The following is a 27,528-nucleotide window of genomic DNA, read 5'->3' as shown; positions in this document are numbered from 1 at the left end:
CTGCAAGGTGTACCACACAAGTATGATGAACAGGAACGGCTTGTTATAGATAGATAACTCATTTATTGCAGCGGTGTAGACGTTCGGTGTAGATGCCAACACCGTTATCAAGCATGTGATACAAAATCGTTCCTGTCCACCATACCAACTTCTAAATGGCACTCGAGGAGAGTAAAACAACCATGATGCCGGTATATAAAAATCAACATTGAATATCAGTTGTTTGTTTCATATTCTTGGCTACCATCGAACAATCAAACATGGGTGTATACTTTCTTTTGCCCGTCAGTTTACCTGCAAAATACATAAATTTGTACAATCATGCATGTTATACAAGACAATTCTCGTGGTGCATACATACGCTTATCTATGTCCTAATTTGCATATATTTGCATTTGCCGCAACAGCATTTGCAAAATCTTGTTCAAATTGCGTTATATAGTGTTCATATAATGCTTATTTTGAATTTATTTAAAGTAACTTTAATTCCCGTATACATAGACGTTGAATTTGAAATACTAACCAAATACTATACATATACTATATTTATGGCGTTGAATTTAACATTCGTTAACTTTCCGATAAAGCTATGTACAGTTCCAATCCGACTATCATTACATATATGAACGTTTTTGCCTTGAAGTAATCAATGTTTCGCGTACTTGTACATATATCCTTATACTATATGGCCATATTCGCACTGTCATCCGTGAAAATGAGCTTTCCTATGACGATAAACACAACGAGTAGTACTCATGTAGCCTCATGCTCAGAGTGTTCATTCATGTCCTGAGTGTTTTAAGTGTTCTATTGATGCTTATGTGCTGAAGTGAATGATGTTTTTCATTTTGTTTGTACAGGACTTTTACACACTTGAAAGGTATCTGTTAATCTTTTGCGATAAAAGTTTCTTATTTCATCTGTTTCGTTTTGTTTTTGTCAGTTCAGAAATGACAGTTGGTATTGTCGTTGTTAATATCGCTGAGGATCATAATCACGACAATGTGACAGGGTTGAGTGAGTGAGTTGTTTTACGCCGCTTTTAGCAATATTCCAGCAATTATCAACGCGAGGGACACCAGACATCGGCTTCACACATTGTACCTATGTGGCGAATCGAACCCCGGTCTTCGGCGTGACGAGCGGACTCTGTAACCATTAGGCTACCCCACCGCCCCCAATGTGATAGAATAAAAATAGATAAATTGGACATTTCTCGAAAAACCCCAAGGTGTTACATGTAACAGTCTTAGGATCCAAACGCCGATGACATTTTTTTTAAGACTATAATAAAACAAAGTTTGTATTCTGTGTCAAAATGCCATTCTTTATTTACCAAAATATAATTGTACAGTTTTATCAAATAGCCATTAATATCATCATATCAAAGGATTTCGCTCGAGACAAGAATATCTAATTTCCTATAAATTTCGAAGTGCAACGTTTTTAACAGTGTAATGCTTAGACAACTGAAGTGAAACAGGAACCTTTATCTTTCTTTCGGGAAGGCTTTTAAATTCAGTCAAAAATATAGGTATAATCTCATTACTTCGTCTATTTAAAGTATTTAGCTTCATGTGTAGCCTTGTGTTAAAATGTTGAAACGTTTTAATCTCAGGATTTATTGCAATGTGAACAAAGTATATAGTTCTTCGTAAAATAGTGTGAAAAGAAATACCTTAAAATACTGTTTGTCAATCTGTTTACATATATTGCATATTGCTCTGAATATTGCTAATATGATATAATCATGAATGCATATGGAGGGATACAGTTGTCCTCTGGTAAACACACATTATGCATTCTGTCGTATTGAACTTCGTAGATCTTCGTGGGACTTCGCGGAACTAAAGTTCCTTTGCGACGTACTCCCAAGACAGGACAACGCCCTGATATGGACCGAGTTCGAGACTGGCACATTCGGCAGTCCCCCCAACTTGCAGTTTAACACCGTTTTCGGTCGTCAATTCAACGTCGGCTTCCTCCGGAATTGTGTCGTGGGTGTCCGTGTATTTCCGTGTTTCCGTTCCACTGCCGAAGTTAATGGCGACGAGGAATCTGAAATTATTCAAAGTATTGTAAAATGACAGTTAAGAAGCTGAATAATCAAGAAGCTGAAAATTATCCCTAACCCCCTCTGTTGTTGCACTGATCATGGCTTTTATTAAAATGGAAACTACTATTTGCAATTCTGCCGAAAGGGTGTATTTAAGGGTGCATTTATATTATTATTTCAATTCAAAGGTACCAGATATAAAGTCAAATCATTTACTGAAAAACGTGCAAAATGTGTTGCATCAGGGTATATCTGAAAACACTTTTACTGTAGTTTTGAGCACTGATCAAAGTTTAATAACTCATGGACCTATGATATACATTCATCGACCAACAGTTTCTAGTCTTTGTGGATGTTCTATCTCTCCGCAATGCCTGTTCAAGCTGATCCAGAGTCTGAGGACGAACGTGGAGGCCGTACACACGCCTTCCGAGGATGTCCCAAGCATGTTCAATAGGATTCAGGTCAGGAGACCTTGCAGGCCAGTCCATATGGGTGATGTTGTTACTCTGGAAAATTCATCGACCAAAATGACCCCTGGCAAGAGAAAGCATTTACCTATATTTCAATGTGTCAGAAAGTGGAACAAAGAAGATATAGTTATGTTACGGTGATGTATTTAATACGAACAAAACTGCTTTTTTACTATACGTACGCAGTGTTTCGTCGCACTGATAAGGTTTCAAATGTTTTCATCAAATCCGATTTTTGTGTATATTTTCTTTTGGCCGTCAGTATAGTGCCTATTCTTGGACCTTATAGGTTAATGAACAAGTAACACATGTTGATAAATCTTACGTGTCGTTGAACACTTGATACCCAGTATTGGCCTCTAGTGCGTGTTCATGAACAGTTAATGACATTTAGATATCAACGCTGCATCGGTTATACGCCATTACCCTTTCTCTCCGTCGTATTCTCTGACGAATGACACCACACTGCTGTCAACGACTGAGCGGAAGTAGTCTCCGTATTCGAATGACGCCTGGTCTCGCAGCTTCGTGAGATTCTTGAACAGGTGCATCAACGACGACTTGCTCGTCTTTTGGATCTATGAAGAGCAATATAATCACAGATGTATGGTGCCAAAACAAATTCTGAACATCTCATGTATACCCGTCCCAACCTGCTCAAGCCACCTGTAGCTTAATATTGTGTTTGCAGAGTTGCGTCCCTTGTACCTACAATCACATATTCATTCTACCACACCAATTTCACTAAAATCATCTATCTACAATACGGCAACCCAGGGCCCACTTGCACAAAGCGATTTTAGCGCTACGCCTATCTTAAGCCTATGTTGGAGAAAGGGAGTTACAATCATTATAGCACTAAGATCGCTTTGTGCAAGTCAGCCCTGTTCAAGATCTGAACAAAATGAGCCCTCGCAACCTAATTTAACCTAAAACAGGTGCGTAGCAAGCCATATTATCTCGTGTAAGCCTGATAGGTAACAAAGTTTTATATTTAGATAGTATTGAGGGCTTGCTCAACATTTTTAGCAACAATCATGTGTAAACCCGGGATTTATTTATAATGGTAGCTACGCCCCTGTAAAAGATGAGCTGAGCCAATTAGATACCAGCTTTCTAAACTCATACGTCACCATTTTAATCTCAGTTTTAAAACAAGTCAACAGAACATAAACATACCCTTGATAGTACGTAAATGCAATGGCGTTCAGAAACGACAGGTGTAGGGCCACAACAGTACAAGTTACCATTTTGCATTCGGTCATCGGCTATAATCGTTTTCAAGATACCCAAAAATGATTAACTTTCCTGAATGCTTCACTCACTCATATTCGAGAGTGGCTGATTCATCTGTTCAGAATTTCACAAAGAGGTATCGAATGAAGTCAAAGATATGATTATAATGAGATTATAGTAGTGAATATAGCAGTGTTAATCCCAACTCTATCACTCACCTCGACTGCATTTTGGCCTGTGAAGTCGTTGACCTTCATCCACGGATTGCATCCTCCTGTACAGTTAGATGCGAATCCTCCGTTGGTCGAGTTATCCCACCTCATCGGAGCTCTCATTGGCTGCTTCATGCCCCAAGCATTGTCTGGAGCTTCATCTGAATTCACCATACCGATCTCGTCGCCATAGTAATAGAATGGCGTCCCTGGCAATAGCATGGACAGCATGAGGAAAGCTCGTGTCATGTTCCCGCCAAGTCGGCCTGCAATACGATTCGAATTTTCATCTCCACCCTGAAAGAAACGAAATATGATTGTGTAATGTCAAGATGACCACCATTTGTGACTGATATGCGTCCTTTTTAACGCAGGTAACAATAACTGTGTAGGAATAACGCGAATATCTTGGTTATCGGGGCGGTGGGGTAGCCTTGTACTTAAGCGTTCGCTCGTCACGTCAAAGGCCCGAAGCCCTGTACATCCCACCCCACCCTCTGACTCCGCCAAGGCAAAACATTAACTTCAAAGTTGCCTTTAGTTATTTTCAAAAGGGAAATGGGATTTGTATTGACGTTACTATATTCCATATGCGTGAGTTTCGGGTATGAATGGGTTTTAATGTTAAACGCAAACCGGGTCTTCAGCGTGACGAGCGAACCGCCCCTTAACATTTTTGGAAAGCTATAATGATGATAACTACCTTGCCACATGCGTCATTATGACACTTCGTCGCAGGTAACGTCATGTTAACGTCACAACAATCGGAACCTACCATCCAGTTGGCCCAGCGTCCGGCCGGAAGGTTGTCCATCCAACGACTGACCACTCCGGACACCACGTTTCCATTGTCGCCTTGTTTCAGATCCAGACAGAACCGGTTAAGAGGGAAGTCGACACCGTCACGGTTGAAGTAACCATAGTAACTCATCGTCAACTCAGTTCCGCCCATAATATCCGCAAACAGCATTCTGGGAAAAATAACAGTGGTGGATACAGCTGTCACTGAGAACCGTTGTCCCTTGTGATGTTAATGTAAGTTTGCCTTATGGGGACCGCCTCTGTGGTGTAGTGGTTAGAGCGTCCGCCCGGAGAGCGGGAGGTCGCGGGTTCGATCCCCGACCGCGTCATACCAAAAGACGTTAAAATATGGTACTTGTTGGTCCCTGCCTGGCGCTCGGCATTAATGGGTACAACAAGGACTGGTCGGCTCGGAGTCAGTATAATGTGTCTGAGTTGGGTATTCATGCTTCACTGCGGCATGGTATCTCAGTGGGCTAGCACTATAAAACCAACTTCAGTCTGGGCACATACACATACACGCGCATGCACGTCGTCATATGAGCGAAATATTCTCAATCACGACGTTAAACCCAATCTCACCTCACCTTGCCTTATGGGTTGTTCATTATAATATATGATCAATACGTTCACCGCGTCGGGAGTTGAGTACAATGAAAATTTATTAACTGGGACGTTTTTATGATTTCTTTTGAACTCGAATATGTAACACTACTCTACCCACAGGGGTGATGAAGTGGCAATTACAGAGTTTATCCATGGACGCATGTTCTGTCCCCTTGAAGCAAATCGTATAAAGGTACCTGTATTTGTTAGTTTTGTTCCCAAAGTCATCCAGGAAGTAGCGCCACCTGGCGAGCATGTCGTTGATTTCCCGCAGGCCGTATGTGTAGGTGTGGTTGTAGTAATTGTAGTCGTCCTGGACAGAGAACAAATGCATTCGGGAACACTGAGCGAGAGGCGAAGAATAATAATAGGTTTCAACTTTGCATGGATGTCACATTGTATGTTTTCAGAGCCACTGAACGCTCGTACAAATAGTACAAACAGTCTTATAGGAAAAGACGAACAGAGAACACTTGCAATTGCCATATATGGAATATAAACAACTGCTGCGTACATCGAAAACTGTCGCACGCGGTGTTGTCTGTGTTTGCCGAACTGGTTTCAATCACAAGTTATTCATAAAGAGCGCTCCAAGGGACATAACTGTGTGGGGTTCGCTTGAAATAATGTTCGGCCGTTAGAGGGTGCGATAGTCGACTTAACGCAACGTTGCATTAATTCATTCAATCTTTTTAATTTAATACTGTAATCTAAATACGTAATTGTTTTGGGAATACAATATACGGTAGCTTCTCTGAGGGTTGATAGTTGGTATTATTGAGAGAAATGCATTACTTTTAGAGAACTGTGGTATGATATAGTGCCTTTAATATTGATGTTGTGGAGGTATTTCTCAAAGGGAGACAACTCGTTCCACACAGCATCGAATGATGTCAGACTTACCGGGTTCTGTGTTAGGTTGGCGGAAGAGGGCATTTCATTCCTCAGATCATAATCCTCAAACAAGTATCCACTGTCCCGGATGTAGAAACCATCAACTCCCTTCTCGAGCCAAAATTGCAAGATTGCCTGAAGCGGCCGTAAAATAATATTATGTTTTGCGCAATCTTCACAAATCTGCTTACTCAGCTTCGCACTTGCTTATCGGTCTGGGTCGACTTAATCGTTTATCTTTTCTGACAACTGAGAAATATGCCATAGATACACTATATGTGGTAGGTGTATTTTATACATTTACAATGTTATCGGGAAACGGCAACATTGCCTCACCTGTAGTTCGTCCTTGACCTCTGAACTTCTAAGGTTAAGGTCAGGTTGATCTGGACGAAGCTGATGCAGGTAGTACTCCCCTCGAGTTGAATCATTTGTCCAAGCCGAATTACCATACACAGATACCTGCAACAAAAACAGAACATTGATACAAAATGTCATTATCAAAGCCATTTTTTACTAAAAATTGATAAGAAATTATTTGTTTTGTTTAATGCCGCTTGTTGCCATATTATGGCGGCGCTCTATGAATAACCAACTTTGGACTACATATTCCAGTGATTGACATCATGAGCATCTATGTATGTACTGTCATACAGTGGCACCAACACACAAATTCACTCTGACCATCCAATCCCGTCAGACTCGTCTCACAAAACACAAGGGTGTTCGTAGCGATAACTGACACGTGAAGATCCGGGTTAAAATTGGTCTTCAGCAACCCATGCTTGTCTTAAAAGGCGACTAATGGGATCGGGTGGTCAGGCTCGCTGACTTGGTTGACACATGTTATTGTATTCCAGTTGCGTAGATCGATGCTCATGGTGTGGATCACTGGATTGTCTGGTCTAGACTCGAATATTTACAGACCGCCGCTACATAGGTGGAATATTGTTGAGTGCGGCGTAAAACTTAACTCACTCACTCATTCGTTTCGACAACTACAGCAACACCACGGCGGCCAGGGACACCATAACCCATATACTACTCAAAAGAAACTAAGAAGAGGGATCGAAAACAGGACTTGGGTGTATTGTGCGAATGTTTGGGGTAACTCATTTTGCATTAGCGAGGATACTGGATAAAATAGTCTAAGAACATTTGTCATCAGTTGAACAAGTCGGGTGTTTGACATTGGTAGATTTTCCGCATCTTTAATGCATATGATGAGTCAATGGAGCAGAAGGAGCTCTCATCATTTACGATACTCATAAATAGCGATACAATATTGAAGTACAGTGCACATTTCTGGTGTCCCAAGCCGTGATATTGCTGGAATATTGCTAAAAGCGGCGTAAAACCAAACTTACTCACTTGGAAGTACAGTAAATTACTATTATAATCCACTGGCAGATATAACGATATTTCCGGTCAGTTGCTGTATATTCGACATGCATATAACGAACTACTGTTAATACGAACTGAAATTAGTCGTCCCTTTGAGTTCGGTGTAACCATAGTTTACTTATATTTCCGAGGCCTATTATCCTTACCCAGTTGTTGGGCTTGTCACTCTCCCACACATAGAAGTTCCGCTTGGCGCTGGAGGCGTTGTACTCTCCTGGAACCACGGGTGTTGGTCGCTGGTCAGGTTGGGGATGAAGTCCAGGATAAGTTGCATCCCTGCGGTCAAAGGTTACAGTTGAAGGGTTAGACCAATGCACACTGACTTGTGGTATATAAGGATATCGGGTGGGCCTGATTACCACAACCTCGTAAAGTAAGGGAGGGAGGGAACTGGCTTTTAAACGCAGAGGGACTTTCCCTGTATAATAGGATGGTAATACATTTTATACATACAAACAAAAAAGCTGTTCACATGAACGATATTTGCACATGCGTTTTAGCAAGTTGACGCATGAACCTCGTACAATTCATCTGCATAAAGTTTGCTGTTGGTTCCCCAAAGTTAGTGCAGAAATTCATCTCCGATGTAACCACACACACACACACACACACACACACACACACGCACACACGCACGCATATATATATATACACACATATATACATACACATACACACACACACACACACACATATATATATATATATATATATATATACGCTCAAAATGTCCAAAGTAGTACAGGTGTTAGTCATACAAGAAACAATATTTAAATATTGCATAGATAAATAAAAACAGAATATCAAAATGCCTTAATAGAGACGATCTTTTTTGTTTTTCTCCAATGCTGCATGTTTCGTTCTTTACTCTTCAGGAGATCTCCCTGAAGAGTAAAGAACGAAACATGTTGGAGTCCACAAACAACAAATAAACATTCTGTTTGTATTTATACAATGAAAAAGTACAATATATATATATATATATATATATATATACCCTTACATATACACACACACATACATACATAACATATAGTGAGTGCTTTAGGTGAGTCTAAACTTTTGTTGGGTAGTATACATACATGATAGTATTTTACATAATAAAACATTCGTCCAATATGTTTGCATTAACCTGACGTACTAAAGAAAGTTCAAACATGTACACAATGTTTGTGACCTGTAAGTCGAAATCAAAACAATTGTTTCTTTTTTAACATAATACTAAAACAACTGGCGTGCACTTTCTTTTGTACGTCACTTTAAGAGGACATCGGGTTTACAAAATTTTAGAGGATGATCCGCGAAAGATCTAGAACATTTGTGTGGAATGTTTAGTAAGTAGTGAGGACAAGTAGGCATACCCCTGCTGTGTGTCTCGTTTAGGAGACTCTCGAAGTCGGTTAGTGTGCCATATTCACTAGCAATGGCTTTGTGGTCTGTGACGTCAAAATCGGTGTTTGCGTTAGGCACTGTTTTGAAGACGGGAGACAAGGAGATGGTCCCGACCCCCAGTTCTGACAGGTAGTCGAGGCGCTGGGTGATCCCTGTGGGTACAACAGAAGGATTGTTACGTGTCAGTCAGTAGATGTATCTTTAGTCTATAGGTTTATTTTAAAATATTTTATTATGTTAAAAAATCATTAGTGAGAGAAAGTGTCGAAATTTTCAGATTTACTTACTTAAGAAATAGCTAAATATATCTTTTTCAAAAAAGAATATTATTCTCATGACGCTTAATGAAATACGCGCAGATCAGTTGACAACATACTGAAGCAGTCATAGATGGTTGTTTGGATGTTGTTTATCGCCGCACTCGGCAGGATTCCAGTTATATAGCGTGAATAATCGAGTCTGGACCAGACAATCCTATGGACAATATCATGAGCATCGATCTAAGCAATTGGGAACCGATGACATGTGTCAACCAAGTCAGTGAGCCTGACCACCCGATCCCGTTAGTCGCGTCTAACGACAAGCAAGGGTTACTGAAGATCAATTCTAACCCGGATCTTCACGGGTTAGCAGTAATAGTATTTCTTTGCGTATTTATGTAGTTAATAATATACGTTATAAGTACACGCATACTTTGATAGTGAATTGGAGACACGAAAAAGAGGGGGACAAAAGCGTGAGAGAGAGAGTGAAGCTCAAGAGAGAAGCGAGAGTTGAAAGAGTGGAGAGACAGAAAAAGAAACATAACAAAACATTTGAAACATGAACGCCTACCCTTGAGGTCTCCAATACCGTCGGCGTCGGAGTCCTGGAAGCTGCGGACGTAGATCCTGTATACCACGGTCTTCTGCCACCATTCATGCTGTCGTGGTGCGCGACACCGTGGGTAGATGAGGACGAGGGCGACAACGGTGATGATGAGGGCCAGCCACCCAATCAGAATGATTGACATGCAGACGTACCTCAGACGGCGCCATAGAGGCTTGGATGAATGGCGTAGAAGATCTTCTTTACCCATCCCCCGGTAGGGGGCGTCCGAAACGCCGGTCGGTCGGTCATAGATGTGTTCATTCTTAAGTTTGAGACCGTTGTCTGAATTAAAGCCTGGATTGTCGTAGCTCACTGGGTCGTCCCTCTTCCTGATTCCGGTGTCGGATTCAAGGGGTTTATGGGAGACGATATAGATCCCTGTTTTGTCCATCTCTACCTGGAGAAACACAAAGAAATTCTTTAGGTCAAATCGTCAAAAACGTCAATGACAGAGATAACCAGTCCCGAATACCCCATTACGTGCAAAGGGAATCTTAGCACTAGGAGAACTAAGGACTACAACAATTTAGCATTAACTTAGAATAGTCTTAGCACTAAGATTGCTTGGTGTAATTGGACCTAGGTGTTCGCGAAAAGGTTAATCACGTAGTGCCCTGTCGATAACACCTGAGATCCACCATTCTCTGTTCACCCAGCAGAAAATGGGTACCCGGTGAAATAAGTCGTGAGACTATTAGCCTTCTAGCGCCTAACAGGCAGCTTGGGTTATCCAGAGTAATAATGATCAGATTGTGCGCTTTGAGCAGGATATCTAGCCTGGAAAAGGCGCGTTATAAATATTCTCATTATTACTATTATTATTATCCATACTAGCCGTCAGAGTCGTGAGGGAGTTTTGACGCTGCTTTGAATAGTGATTCAGTTAATTACCGCTCGTAAGATTTCTTACGAAAGTCCAAATTGACGTAAGATACGCTTGTGTGTGTGATGGCAGCCCAATGAGACGCATAGCGTTGGCAAACTGCGTCAGCTTTAGCGTCGGGCTGACATGTAATAAAAGCAAAGCCAAAGCGATAAAAACTGTTTCATTCGTGTCATAAACACACGCAACGGCAAGTCAATTGTTTGATATCCATGGAAACATACAACGGAATTGCACCGGGTACCATTTACTTATGGGTCTAATTTGAAACTGTCATCTCATGTACCACCGTTGGAGGGGTTTTCTGAGAATAAACAAACAGCTTAACCACAATGATGTGCCCTACATACCACCTTTTAAATGTAGATGAGGCCTGGAATATTGTAACCTAATCAAAGTGACGAGTGAGTATGGTTTTACGCCGGTTTTAGCAATATTCCAGCAATATCACCGCTGGGGACACCAGAAATGGGCTTCACACATTGTACCTCTGTGAGGAATCGGACCCGGGTCTTCAGCGTGACGAGCGGACGCTTCAACCACTAGGCTACCCCCACCGCCCCGTAACGTAATCAAAGCGAGCCTGGACTATAACCGAGTCAGTACAGTGGCAACAGGAATGATATATCATCGTGGTTAGAGAATGAGTGAGTGAATACATTTTTTCGTTTTATCCTTTTACATGTTCCAGAAGATTTCAGTAATTGTACCCGTATACAGCTTGGTGTTTCATATCTGTAAAGTACATCTTTAGCGAACTTGTTACCCTGTCGCTGGCAGAATCACATTAAAACAGATTAAGGATTAATCAAGTGACAAGTGACAAGTTTTATTTGCATTTGAGGCCTAAGGATTAATCAGTTTTGTTACAAAAAGCGAGTAAGTGAATTGGGTTTTACGCCGCTTTTAGCAGCATTCCAGCACTATCATGGCGGGGGACACCAGAAATGGGCTTATACCCGCATGTGGGGAATCGAACCCGGGCCTTCAGCGTGACGAGCGAACGCTTTAACAACTAGGCTACGCCACCGTCCCTGCTTGAAAAAGAAAGTGACCCAATTTATTTAACCAGTTACCTAAAGTTAAGATGTTTGCAACATATTTCGTAAAGAAGGTTAAGGTCCTGTTGATATAGGAATTGCAGATTGATATTGATAATATAGATCTTCTTACAGCGTGGCGTGAATGAACCGAAAGCTTATGTATAATTTCTCATATACGTCGATTGCATTTCGTTCAATTGTTTTATCTTATAGTTCTATGTGGCAAGACAATGGTCATTGTGACAAAAGCACTCCGTGTGAGTGCCAGTGGGAATCATATAAACAACAACGGAGAAACACGTATTTACACACTAGTCGATACCACGCTGTTTCACATAACACTGGCCTCAACGTAGAATACGTTCTGGAAATCTTCACAGTCAGCTATACACTGGTTATGGTGTGAACTGCGGTATATCGACTTAAGCTGGATATATGTCGATATACCCGGTAAACATCACAACGCCCTGTCTTCAAAACACAGTCGCCTCAATGTATTGTTTGTGTTGTGTAGGTATAACAGCTTAAGTCAACACGGCTTGTCAAACAAGCTTAGCGTGTTACTTGCAACGCTGAAAACATCTTAGTGTGAGCGTATTGATAAGACATACAACTGTCTACCGCAGGTCGTGTTTGACAAGCTTTTAAAAGATGTATCTAGGACACGGGTTTGTATTCCGCTTGTATTATACATACACTGGAATATGTAATTATAAGCGACCAGGAGCTTGTGCGGCATACAGTCCTGAAGATCAGAGACTGTAAATTTACATGGTCTGACTTTGAAATTGTTTGATGTTTTGCAGCTGCGACTGACTTTTAAAAAAAATTAAATACGTATTCATTTGATTAATTTCATTACTGCATTTGATCGCCTATTTTGTTTATTTGGCGTGATTGTTTAGAAGGTGGTATGAGTGAGTGAGTGAGTTTAGTTTTACGCCGCTTTTAGCAATATTCCAGCAATATCACGACGGGGGACACCAGAAACGGGTTTCACACATTGTACCCATGTGGGGAATCGAACCCGGATCTTCGGCGTGACGAGCGTACGCTTTAACCATTAGGCTACTCCACCGCCCCAGATGATTTTTTTTTATGGATAGACAAGTTCTTAATTTATTGCAATGGTTGTTACGTTTCGGTGTAGGCAAATCAAAAAAAAACGTCGCATCCATTGCAAAAATAACTTGTCCATCCATAAAAATACGTTCTTGTTTGATTGTTGTTTAACGCCGCACTCAGCAGCATTCTAGCTATATGGCGGCGGTTTGTAAATAAACGAGTCTTGACCAGACAATAAAGTGATCAACATCATGAGCATCGATCTACGCAAATGGAATACAATAACATGTGTCAACCAAGTCAGCGAGTCTGACCAGCCGATCCCGTCAGTCGCCTCTAACGACAAGCATGGGTTGCTGAAGACCAATTCTAACCCGGATCTTCACGGGTTAAATACGCTCGTACATATACTTAATATGTAAGCGACCAAGATCTTGTGCGGTCATTTTATTGGGCATACAATCGTGAAAGTTAGAGAGTGTATACTTACATGGTTTAACTTTGTAATAAACGAAATATATGTTATGCTTGGGATTACACTTTCTCAATAAAGTACAGATTCTAGTACTTTTGATGGATTGAGTACCATGCGGGATTCGAACCCACACTCTCATAGTCTGGCACCTAATCGTCAGCACACAAAGTCAGCCATCTGCAGCTGGCTTTAACATATACTTGTTCATGTGATTAATTTCATTACTCCGTTTGGTCGCCTAGTCCAGAGCTTCAATATATACGGCAAATTGAGTCACAGTTGGTCGGTAAAGAAAACAAACCTAATGTGCTTGTTTTGTCGCATATTTCTGGGGTGTAGTATTAAAGCACATCGTTTAAATCGCTTTGTCTCGATGACATCACCTGTGAAGTATTTCTGCATGCACGGTAAAGAAACTTACATCCGCGAAACGACGACAAATAGCATGGTGATCACAGCATCAACCTGAACGACCACGCCGCGTGAAGTCCCTGTACTAATCGTTCATTACGGTATTTTTGTTTCAATTAACAGTATTGCTTCTACTTATTCTCCTTTAGAAAATGCCTATATTGCACGTGTAGCACGCATTATAGCTGATTCAGCTATAGCGGACTCTTGTAAATATTATAGGGGTGTGACGATACAGGTGCCTCACGATACGATACGTATGTCGAAACTGAGGTCACGATACGTATGTCGAAACTGAAGTCACGATACGTATGTCGAAACTGTGGTCATGATACGTATGTCGAAACTGAGGTCACGATACGTATGTCGAAACTGAGGTCACGATACGTATGTCGAAACTGAGGTCACGATACGTATGTCGAAACTGTGGTCACGATAGGTATGTCGAAGCAGTGGTCACTATACGTATTTCGAAACTGAGGTCACGATACGTATGTCGAAACCGTGGCCACGATACGTATCTCGAAACTGAGGTCACGATATGTATGTCCAAACTGAGGTCACGATACGTATGTCCAAACTGAGGTCACGATACGTATGTCGAAACTGTGGTCACGATACGTATGTCGAAACTGTGGTCACGATACGTATCTCGAAACTGAGGTCACGATACGTATGTCGAAACTGTGGTCACGATACGTATGTCGAAACTGTGGTCACGACACGTATCTCGAAACTGAGGTCACGATACGTATGTCCAAACTGAGGTCACGATACGTATGTCCAAACTGTGGTCACGATACGTACCTCGAAACTGAGGTCACTACATTTCCGACATTTTGAGCGTAACGAGCAGCCAGTGCCTGCTTGGCAAGCTCATACCATAGCTCACCAGTCACCAAATATTTTGGTAGAGATTGCCATTAAAGGGAAATTGAGTGTCAGTCAAGTATCCATCAACAAGTCACCAAGTCTAGTCACATTTGATGTTCTGCATAACAAAATTACAAGAGAAAAATGTGTTAAGTTCGCTTTTAATAATGCTCTGTTTGTTTTAACAAAAATGGTTTATATGAAATATCGGTGCGACATCAAGATAATATGTCAAATATGAATCGATACTAAAACAAATGAATCGTGTATCGTATAGTGCAAAGCTTGCCAGCGATCCACCGGTGCATTTGTGAATAGTAACATTCCTAAAATATTAGTACATTGATGCTGTGGAATGGACTCTCTGATACTCTATAACATTATACCATGTCGAGTATGGATGTTAATTTCAAACCTTAACGCCAGACTCGATTATCTGCTAAAAAGATACCATTTGGCCAACGGCGTGAAAGGTACACGAATGGATCACTGAAAGGTGTTGTCCTGCCCTTTAAGATTGGTTTGTTATTTAACGCTGCACTTGGCAATATTCAAGCTATATGGCGTCGGTCTGTAAATAAACGAGTTTGGACCAGATAATCCAGTGATCAACAGCATGAGCATCATTCTACGCAACTGGGAACCGATGACATGTGTCAACCAAGTCAGCGAGTCTGACCACCCGATCCCGTTAGTCGCATCTTACGACAAGCATAGGTTACAGAAGTACATATCTATCCCGGATCTTCACGGGTTGCCCTTTACAAAAGCATGGTACTGATCAATTATTTTTGGTAAGAATGTTTTGTCCTTCAGAATATCTATTGTCCTAACTCGTTGACGTTAAGCCCAATTGATCATGACAGATATGAGACAATCAGAGTGCAAGTATTCGTTAAACTACCATTATATGTGTCAAAACTGCATCTACATGACAATCAGCCTCTGGTCTGAAACAGACTCTGCATATTGCCACAGTGAACTAACCTCATTCGCTGACTCTAAAGTCGACATGGTGTCTGTCTCGTCCCAGGCTGGTGTGCGTCCCACAACAACTGACCTCAAACACCCTACCCAAATCTACCCCACGTGATCTAAACCTTTATCTACCCCCTTGTCCCTCATGTTTTGTATCCCCGTCCTGACATATCTCACTGTGTGTGATTTGTACTCTCATTGTGTAAACATGCGCGCGGAGGTCATACACATGGATACATACTCTGCTACATATACGAACCGAATCGGCTTATTTGCATTGAATTACGTATACAATAATGTGTACTATATGTAAAGTGTATATACCTTTGCATCAGTGTAAGGGTGCCTAAATTGAGCTCCTAAACACATATTACGTAAAGGTGGATAAATGCATGTAAACAAATTTACTTTATTGCCTACTGCGATGTACGTTCATGTCAATTCGTGTCACACATAATTATAATAATAATTGTAATCGTGTAACACGCTAATTTAATGCATGGGCGTATACGTAAATAGAATACTGATTAATGCATGTTATATTTAGTACGTGCATGTACATGCATGCTGAATTTATCTTAAGAATCATTTTATCACTGATGTGTGAAATTTTGAAAATTCTCGGCGCGATTGCCATACAACCGTCTGAAGCATCAGTAAGGGAGGCGTATGACGCTGTTTGAAATATTTGTGGAAAGGCCCTGCGGTTATAGCTGCTGTGTTGTCCTGTGTTCATGTACAGTAATGTTAGTGCACATAGATAATCCACGTGATACCAGGACACTGACTGTAACGACACACGAGGTTGTAACGACACGACCTTCCGCTCTCCGGGCGGAGGTCATACACCACGCGGGCACCATTTATAGATTAGCTATAGCTATTCCATTATACACCATAGCCGGCCATGAAGGAGTTGGCTATAACAGTGCGAAAAGAATGTGTGACAGGACGTTTATGGTGATTATATATTTTACTTGTGAATTCCTGGGCAAATAAACTGTGCACTTGGCTGTTGGGTAAGATAAGCACAACTCATTTTACAAAAACGTTACTAGACAGAAAACTGAAGAGCCAAACACAGCCATGTCACTCGTATTAAATACATCGCCATGAAACAACTATATCGCGCTTGTCTCATTCTCAGGCACCATCAAATTTGGTTCAAACTTGCTTATGTAAATACCTCTCCAGGTAATGTGTTGAAACGGCTGGTTAGTACACATAGATAGTGCTAAACATAATGTACAATTGCACAAATGAAAATAAAAACGTCAACATTGGAGTATACTACCTTTTGCCTGGGAGTCTTTCTCTCTTAACATTAATGCTACCAAATTATCACAATTAAAAGTAAAACGGTGTTGACCCCGTACAGCACAATAAGCATTTTTCACAACATAGAAAAGGCAGATGTTTTCCTAACCATATGTATGTGTTTCATAGGAACCGATGTTTCTTGTGAGGAACCGCAAAGTCGATAATTGAAATTCAAATATACTCATGCCAATAATGGTTGTCACCCCCTTCAATTTTTTAATTGAGAGGGTGTGGGGTGGGGTGTGAGGTGTGTGGGTGGTTGGGGTGGGTAGGGGATGACAACCATGATTGGCATGAGTATATATTGCTCTAGTTTACCAGGGCCTAGATTTTCGAAGCTCTCTTAGCGCTAAGATAGTCGTAAGTTAGTGTTAATGTATGGCACTTACGACTATCTTAGCGCTAAGAGAGCTTCGAAAATCTAGGCCAAGATCTCTAAAATGCATCACAACATAACAGTACGGTATTACTGCGTCTTCTTCCTGACTGATGTACCCACCCAGCGTAACATCCTTGGCTTTGTGTACGTGCAAGATACAGCAGCTAACCCTTGTGATTGTACGGGTATTGAACATTTAGAGGACAAGTTACTTTGTCTTATTAGAGATACCCTACAGCTATATTTACACTTTTCGGTGATATGAACTCTCGTATTGGTACTGAGAAGTGCTTTATCGAAAATGATAATGTTTCTTATCTTCCAATTGATGCACAGGATTATGACTCTGACAGTTTTGATATATTACGAAATTCACGAGACGATGTTGTTAACACTCAGGGGGAACAACTTCTAGATATGTGTAGAAATATGAAAATACATGTTCTAAATGGGAGATCAGGTTTTGCTATAAACAAGGTCATTATACGTTCATAGGCAGTCAAGGAAATAGCGTGGTTGACTACTGTATTGTACCTACAGAAATATATCATCATTTTATTAATTTCAAAATACTAACCAAAATGGACTCGGATCACCTCCCACTGGCTGTTGACATGACAAGACCACGTGACCCTACACTAGCGCGTGCAGCATGCACTCAGCGTCACACCGCTCATCAGATACACAGGTACACGTGGCGAACAGAACGTAGGGGTAAGTTCTCCGATATATTAAAGCAATCCCTTACTTATTTCTCCCAACAATTGATGATAGTTTACATGATAGTGTAGAATCCATTCAGACTTTGTTAGATATTGTTTTACACATGCCGACAAAAATGTTATTACACAGCATTTACAATCAACACCAAACAGAAGTAACAACCAGCCCAGATGGTTTGATGAAGACTGTGAGAGATCGAAACGACATAAATATGCACTCCTTGATACATTTAGAGTTACAAACGACCCCGCACATTGCAAGCAATACCTCGATGCTAAAAAAGAATTTAAAGCCCTATGTAAACAGAAACACACTACTTTTGAAAACAATATAGCGGAGGAAATTGTAAACGCAGCAAAAGGTAAATCATGCAAAGAGTTCTGGAAGTCAATCAAGATGTATTGTAACACCATTGGTATACATACAAACATCACCCCAGATAACTGGTACAAACACTTTAATAACCTCTTTGACCCTCAAACAGATTGCACACAGTTTGATATTATACATGTACGAACATTTCTTAAAAACCATGATGTTGTTAATTGTGAACAGTGTAGAGACTGTGACGATTTCTTGGGTGACGAGATCTCAAATGATGAAATCTTGAATGCAGTTCAGAATCTGAAAAATGGTGATGGGGCTGATGGTATTCCGACGGAGGCCATTAAGGAAACTTGTTTGATACTATTACCTTTCTACAAACGTCTTTTCAACGAGATTCTCAACACTGGTAATTTTCCAGACTCTTGGAACCTTGGTCTTATCGTTCCGTTACATAAAGCTGGGGATAGAGAGGATCCCAATAACTACAGGGGTATTGTTCTACTTGACATAATTAGCAAAGTATTCACAAGTATTTTGGATACACGTATAAAACTTTGGGCTTCAACAAGGATATCATTCACAAGTATTTAGAGAAGATACAGGTATAAAACTATTTGGGCTTCATAAGGAAAAAACACAGGATATCATCTCCGAGCTCGCAAGCAGGGTTTAGAGAAGACTACAGTACTATTGACCAAATATTTGTTCTAAATTTGATTATCCACAAGTACATAAGGAAAAACGTGGACTATAAAATCAATTCTTCTGTTTGCGGATGATGTCGCTTTTTTGTTAAAGAAAAGATTGATATCTTGGAACAGTATTGTACGAAATGGGGATTGTCAAATAATACAAATAAGACAAAGGTCATAGTTTTTAAAAAGGTGGTAGAATAGCAGAAGAGAAAAATGGAAAACAGAGAAACTAGAAACTATGATTAACGTTATCCTGTAGAAATGTATTCACAATAGCTTGTGGTGTTTTGTGTAAGCAAAGCAATTCATGTACAGATTCATAAAACAATTCCGCCCGATATATTTTTCAAAATTTTTGACTGTAAAGTCCAACCAATGTTATTATATGGAGCAGAAATTTGGAGAACTGTTATCCGTCATGGAATAGAAAAAGTACATTCAAAATTTGTAAAAACGTTCTAACCGTTGGCTATCGCACACCGAACAAGGCAGTTTTAGCCGAATGTGGGAGGTATCCTTTACATGTGAATTATATGACACGAGTTGTTTCGTTCTGGATACGTCTGCTTCGGCAACCAGACACACGTTACTCACGTCGCTCGTATGATATGTTGAAGCGTCTAGACGACAATGGAGATATTAACTGGGCTTCGGCAGTACGATCAATATTATTTCAACATGGCTTTGCTTATGTATGGATATATCAAAATGTTGGAAACTGGCAATTGTTTTTAAATCTTTTCAAACAACGTTGTAAAGACATGTACTACCAAGAATGGACACAAGATATAAGAAACTCAAAATCATTATATATGTTTTCTGCCTTTAAATCCGATATTGTTCCGGAATTGTATTTGATTGCACTCTCTTCGTTACATCTGCGCAGAGTCTTAACAAAATTCAGATGCGGCTCCACCAATTTGAAAATAGTTTCGTATAGAAGATCTAAAGACAATGACATTAGTGTAGCTATGTGCGATTATTGTAGATGTGTACCAGAAGATGAGTATCATGTGTTAATGAAATGTCCTTTATATGCAGCAGTAAGAACTCACTACATACCAAGTACCTATATTATAAGCCCAAATAAACAAAATTTATACATCTTCTAAATACTAAAAACCATAATATAATACTCCGTCTAGCAATTTTTGTGAAATAAATCATGTCCATGCGCTCTGAAAAAGTTTAATCTAAGTTGTCATTTTGTACTATTGGCCTCATGGCCACTTTTATGAAATAAACCTGTCTGTCTGTCTGTCTGTCAGGTATTACTTCCCTAGCAACATATTCTATTGAATCCATTAAGAGGTTAGAGTAGGTCCCTTGGGATGTTCACTACGTTCATTCAACAGTACATCCATGTTCAATGGAATAAAAATGACATCCACTGTAATTTCGTGTAAACAACTCACCGCTGGCATCGTTGATCCCATGTTAACTACCAACGGACTCGTAAACTCCCTATGCGGACAATGTTTTTCAGCGATAATGACCTATGAAACGCGATTTCAACAATTATTAGAATTCTTTACAGCATTTCTTGTATTGTTAGCTCGACGTGATTGTCAGGTACGCCTGCGGCTTATGCTGTAGTTTGTGTTAATCAGTGTCGAGCCAGTCACATATCGCGGATTAACCAACTGGGACTCAATGGAAACCACTGCTTTCACTACAGGGGGCCGCCGCAATCACGGAAACGGTATGGAACCCTGCCTGGAAGCTGTGGTTGATGTTGTGTACATCAGCTACGGAGTTGTGCTCAATGACAACTTCTTCACATTTCACAGAGAACGGAGCAATGACAATGGTCTGAAGGTCATACACATTCGATCACAATGTTCGTGAGATTGTTTCCACAACTTCTTCTTCATCATCATCATCATCATCATCATCATCATCATCATCATCTTCATCATCATCATCATCATCATCATCATCATCAAAGGAAAATTAGGATACATCATCAACACATAACTCATGACCAAAACGTTATCAGCTCTGCATCATCATCATCATCATCATCATCATCTCTCAAAGGAAAATTAGGATACCCAATTGAGATTAACACATAACTCAATGACCCAAAACGTTATGACCCAAAACGTTATCACCACCATCATCAGCATCCTCAAGCATAGGATCATTGAGATTCACTTAATGACCCAAAGGTTATCTGGAGCTCTGCATCATCATCATCACATCATCATCATCATCACCACCACCATCATCATCCTCAAGCAAAGGAAAATTAGGATACCCAATTGAGATTAACACATAACTCAATGACCCAAAACGTTATCTGGAGCTCTGCATCATCATCATCATCACCACCACCACCATCGTCATCATCATCATCGTCACCACCATCATCGTCGTCGTCATCGTTATCACCATCTTCATCATCATCATCATCATCATCATTATCATTACCATACCACCACCAGCACCACCACCAGCACCATCGTTATCACCATTTCGATAAATATTACAATATTATGTGTTACTAAGCACATGTATGTTGGCTACCAGGATCCGATCATAAACATCACTGATATAGTTGTTGCAATTACCATCATCAGTAGTAGATGTTTTAGCAGCTTTAAATTGTACTATGATTATTTCCCATCATCATATGTAGTTTTGTATATATGTTTGTTCATTTTTGCATTCATTACTGTAATTACTTTTGAAATATATCTCCTCTATCGGCTTGTATGGTGTGTTTTGAAACGTGCAGATTCTATAATCTTTAGTGTTCAGATGAAATAATGCCTGGCCCTCAACAACTTTCTAAGAACCTCCCGCCCCCCTCCCGGCCGACTTTGCGTGCTGGCGATTAGGTGATTGACTCTGAGGGTGTGGGGTCGAGGGTGTGGGTTCACTAAGAAAGTGTAATCCCAAATATTACATATGTTACAAAATTAAATATATTCAGAGACTAAGCGTTAGTCAAGGTGGTGAAGGATGGTCCCGGGCGGCTGTTCTGTGCGCAGTTAAGACTCACAACAGCCAAAAGTTCTTTGTAGCTACGTAAATATATGACCCAAATACATGAATGTCTGTCTGGACCGCACCCGCAACTCAGCCTCGTTCAAACACGAAGGATATGCATATATATCTCATATTCATAGTTCATAATTCATACTCGGGTAAAACCGAAGGGATAAAGAGGGCACCTGAGAAAAATGCATTACGACACTTTAAAGAGAGTTTTATGTTGAGCACTGTTAACCTATAACACAAATTTCAAGTGCATTGTCAAGCCACTGATAACTCCGTGCCCACTGCAGGCGAGTCAGCTCGACATGTGCCCCGCACTTGAGTCGTAGATGAAGACGATAAAAAGTAAACAGAAGCTGTCACAGGTTTAAAAAAAATACAAATTAGGTTGACACATACCTCTGTTAACAAATCTCGTGCAGCGTACACAGATCAAATACTCCACAAACGTTGTTATCTTTACAAGCAGGTCAATGGTATTCTGAGTAAAGGGGTGTCAGGTGTTTAAAACCTGTGAAAGATATTTGTATTTGTTCAACCACATGTATTGAGAACACATTTACGTAATCTGTGGCTTATTCTAATGCTTCATGTTTGTATAGGACAACAAGTACTGCTAAAATAGTGTTTATTTAATGTGAGTAACGTTTATATTTGAGACTGTCCTCCTGTGAAGATGACACAAGTAGACTCGCCCAGGTGAGATCCAGTTTGGTGGGTGAAGAATGCAAGGAAAGGCTTCTTCCGTCGTCGGTGTTGATATGTGAGGTCAGGGGTGACAGGTGAAAGGTCAACTGTCGGTGTGGTTCGTCACGGAGTTGTATAACCTGTAAAGCTGACATAATGGCGGAGGGATACGTGACCCGGAATGTCTGTACTTGTACTTGTTGTATTGTCTACTTAACTCCACAGAAAATACCTCTAAGGTTGACTGCATGCCTCAGTGATCACAACTGAACCCTCACTGAAACCTGTCTGTTATAACGCGGGATTGTTCATTTATCATTTGACATTGGCGATGTTAGTCAGGGATGAGGGTATCCTACACTCGACTGCACCCAACTCAACACAACCAGTATGAATAAACTGTCAGCTGTTTCGAGTGTTCTTTTAAACAGGACGCTACCCTCACAATTTGATTTTGTCCTTTGAGTTATTGAAAATCAACCCTCTGTTTGTATAAGTCTGTGGTACATCATGACCATTCTGTTCTTCTTTCGTTTTCGTTGAGGGCGCTACATGTACGCTCGGTCTACTGCCCTTTCAAGCCAGTATATAATCGAGTTATCTCCCTTACAAGCAACTTGAACACAAATGGTGCATCATCTTTGCAAAGTCTAGACTTGCGATATCATGCACAAAAGGCGTCTTCACTGGTTTATTGAACTCTGAATGTAACGAATGGCTTTAATATGGTTCAGGAACCAACAGATTTAAAGTACGATACTTTAGTAATATAAAATGCCTTTGTATCATGACGAATGACGTCTTCTTCACATATTTCGAATTTTCGTCACAAATATAATGAGGTGTAAACCAACAAGAGAGTGAGTCTGGAAGCTTATTTTTCAGATGTTACCCAGTGTGTTAGGTTTGTGTGGAAGGGAGACCTGAAGAAGCGCATTTCTCGCAGTTGAAATTACTGTTACTGGTATTTATGTGGTGTTGTCGGAATGGATCATGATCAGATCAAATAATGGATTCAACTTCTAACACTATCCTGTCCTGGCTAAGTGGCGCAACTTCACAATCAGAATATAGGGCCATAGACCACTGGACCAGAAAATAAAATATTATTCAACATAACATCAGAGCAAATAAGGGATTCATATTTTAGAACTAGCCTATCCCTGTACCTCTAAGGGACGCAACTCCGGATAAGACCACTGGACAATAAAATATATTATTATTTACCATGGCATTTATCTCAGGGTTAAATAGGTTTCCGATATATGTTGATTTCATTGTCATGACCCATCCCATGGCCCACAAGACTTAAATTGCGTAAATATATGGAGTAGAACATAGAACGGCATCTAGGAGATAACAGGTAACAACAGGTTAACATGTTCCCGATGTCATCTCAGACACGTGAGTCGGTCCAGTAGTCTGTCTCACAGTCCCTGAACCACATTATTTTCCCTACTCCCAAGCCCTCCCTGCAATGCTAAAGCCCTAAATGAAGCAAGTCTAGATTTTTCCCAGTTTCAATATTTCCCCAGGATTCTCCGAACTCACTGGGGCTCCTTTTTAATGTAAATGAGTTTATTTGTTGCTATCAAAATTATATATATTCTTGGACTAAGCGTTAGTCTATTGGTCCAGGTGCTTAGGTGCTGTCCAAGGGTCAAGTTCGGACTACATATATTCTACATCTATATCATGGTTTATCCTGCCTGTGCATCATGAACTGACAGACCATTCTCTTTTTATGCAGGCATATACTACGATCACAGACACATTGCTCAAACCCACGTCACATGGTCGAGAACAACGCCCAAGAACATCACTCTAAAGAAATAAATGTAGAAATGACTACCAAGTATGAATCACTCCCGGCAAAATGGCAATTACATTTCAGCCTAGCCACAGTGGATATCGGGTGGCGGATAGGACTGCCAGCCTTTGTGTATTCCTCTCATAGGTAAGACGGTTGTCTTCCCAGTAAAGCTAAATTTCAATTTTCCCTATTCCCAGGAGAGCTCAACGTCTGGTTGTGGCAGGTAGTTTTTGTTCAGGTTTAGCTTTCCCGGGCCATAACGGGTAAGACTGTTTTACAATGAAGTCCCCGCAACAGGAAGCTGTGTTGACAATAAACAGAAGTAATTTATGTAGATCAATTGCTGTTGCATGCCATCCTGCATACGGTTTCCATTATTCATGTGGATGTGGGGCATCAGAGATAGAGATTAACATATATACCATAGAATAACAGACTTGGCAAATATGTCTGATCTATACTGAGTCAAAAAAGAAACTTCACAAAATGTAATTTGAAAAAAAATGAATAATTATTCTCTGTTGATACATCTATGTATCCGAAATGGGATCCCTATCTTTCGACTCTAGAAAAACGTTAGCAAAACCCACTCAAACCCATCCATTCGTCGTGCAAATGACGTTAGTGCCAAATCAGGTTTTGCACGTGCAGTCGATCACGTGATCTTCGCATCGAAGTTTTCGTCATATGCACGTGTTTGCATTGGCCTCTAGAATTGAAAAAACACTTTTAAACCACAGTTCTAAATGGAACTTGAAATGCCACGATTGTCAAATGCGCAACGTGAACGTGCCGTTGGCATGTTGCAAGCGGGAAGATCAGTTATTGACGTCGCAAGAGCAATGGGATGCAGCCGTTGTACTGTGTATGACTTGCGAGGTCGTCTACAACAAACTGGCACCACTTCTGATCGCCCAAGGTCGGGTCGTCCACGTGTGACGTCACGAGCAGAAGACCGTCAAATTGTCCTACGTCACCTACGTGACAGATTTCTGCCGGCTACACGAACCAGGGCTGAGATGTTTAGAGGTCGACTGTCCTCACAGACCATTCGAAATCGGTTGCGGGCTGCCAATCTCCATTCTCGACGTCCATATCGTGGGCCAATATTGACGCCGTTTCATCAACGTCAACGTCTGCTGTGGGCCCAACGTCACCTCCGATGGACCCAGGGAGACTGGAATCGAGTCGTCTTTAGCGATGAATCCAGGTTTACCCTCAGATTCGCGGACGGCAGGCATAGAGTCTGGAGACGACGTCGTGAACGGTATGCCCCATGTTGTGTACAGGAAGTCGACAGATTCGGGGGCGGAAGTTGCATGGTGTGGGGTGCTTTCTGTGGCAACAACCGTTCCCGACTTCTGGTCATCCGTGGAAACCTCACAGCTGCTGCTTACCCCGACCAGGTGCTCACCCCTGAACTCGTTCCTTTCATGGCGGCTCATGGCCCAGGTCTACAGTTCCAGCATGATAATGCTCGGCCGCATACCGCTATGTTGACACGAAATTTCCTTCAAAACGCTGGAATCAACGTCATGGACTGGCCATCGAGGTCCCCTGACCTTAATCCAATAGAGCACGTTTGGGATGCACTTGGGAGAAGGCTTCGTGGTCTTAGGAACCAACCTCAGAATTTGCAGGAACTAGGCGCTGCCTTGCAAGAGCAATGGCGCAGAATCCCCAACCACGTGTTCACAAGCATCAGGCAGTCGATGAGGAGACGGTGTTTGGCAGTGGTGAATGCGCGGGGCGGTCATACACGATATTGAACTGAGAAATTTCGCATTTTTATTTTTGTGACTTGACATTCTGTATACCCATGTTTTGGAACGGCGGTGTAGCCTAATGGAACTGATTATGGCACTGTCAGTGTATCGAGTACATCACACAGATCCCAGCAATGAAATAATAACAATTTAACCATCTTACCATCTCTTGTTTTTTTAAAGTGCCCTGAAGAAAGAATGTGAAGTTTCTTTTTTGACTCAGTATATTTAAAACCACCCCCTTAATCAGTAAAGAAATGTTCACGGTTTACTGAATTTTCAAAGAATAATTTATGAACACTGGAACCAAGGGTGTTCCTGTCATCGTGATTAATCATTTAGATTGTATGTTCATGTAACGCCCTTGTTGGCGCAATTGTGTAACAATGATAATTGATTGACAGAAACTACACAGGGGCGCTTAGAGACGGCGTCTTTTTGCCTTGTATTTTTATGTGATTGGTTGACGTTTTTGGGGAGAAATAAATTGATCTTTTTAATTACGAAACAATGGGAACATGCAGGTTTAATCGAACAGAATTTCTAAATATTACATTAGCTATTGTTTCTTTATGACACACACTGTTGTTATGTTGCTGTGTAATTCATTGTGTAATAATGTAATCGGGAGTGAGTTACGATTTTAAGTCAAATCGGCAATATCTCATCCATATCGTGGCTCCAAATGTAATACATTGTATATGTGGATAGTCCGAGAGGGAAGGTGCTGTGCTATATTTAGACACAGTTCTGGAAGGTACTACAGGGTACTATAACATCACGGGCTTTTCCACTATATTCTCAGCATAAGCCTGTTTTAGGAGTATTGACAATTGTTGCAGTGAGGTGAATGTTACCATCTCTGTTTTTATTGCTATAGTCACTATTTTTGCATTTAATGCCTTTGAATCTGTACTTCCACTCTATTTTGTACTTTCACTGTAATATCTTTATAGTTATTTGAATGAATTTTGGAATAAAATTTATTTTTATTATTGTTAATTACATCCCATCACGTTTTTATTTGTGTGTTTAACACAGAGTCCTTTATAGACTGGTTCCCAGCTAACTACTGCATTAGTTTCAAGTTAGGATCAACACGTTACAATGTGTTCAACACTGTTGAATGAATGTAACATGTCA

General features: G+C 40.7%; 1 protein-coding gene across 1 annotated transcript; it reads right to left on the bottom strand.

Moving 5' to 3' along the window:
• Positions 1-1,306: 1,306 nt before the first annotated feature.
• LOC124291484 (alpha-glucosidase-like) lies at positions 1,307-15,796 on the bottom strand. Its single transcript, XM_046728474.1, is given in 12 exon segments — positions 1,307-2,058; positions 2,956-3,107; positions 3,984-4,274; positions 4,753-4,948; positions 5,582-5,697; positions 6,288-6,413; positions 6,615-6,740; positions 7,829-7,890; positions 7,893-7,958; positions 9,044-9,226; positions 9,909-10,341; positions 15,682-15,796. Coding segments are annotated over 12 exon segments (1,989 nt in total). The 5' UTR covers positions 15,709-15,796; the 3' UTR covers positions 1,307-1,847.
• Positions 15,797-27,528: the final 11,732 nt, after the last annotated feature.

This window comes from Haliotis rubra, unplaced genomic scaffold (genome assembly GCF_003918875.1).
Source record: "Haliotis rubra isolate DU_JTF1 unplaced genomic scaffold, ASM391887v1 Scf113, whole genome shotgun sequence".
Classification (NCBI taxonomy): Eukaryota; Metazoa; Mollusca; class Gastropoda; order Lepetellida; family Haliotidae; genus Haliotis; species Haliotis rubra.
Note: the sequence above shows the minus strand (reverse complement) of the source record. Positions and strands in the feature narration are given on the sequence as shown.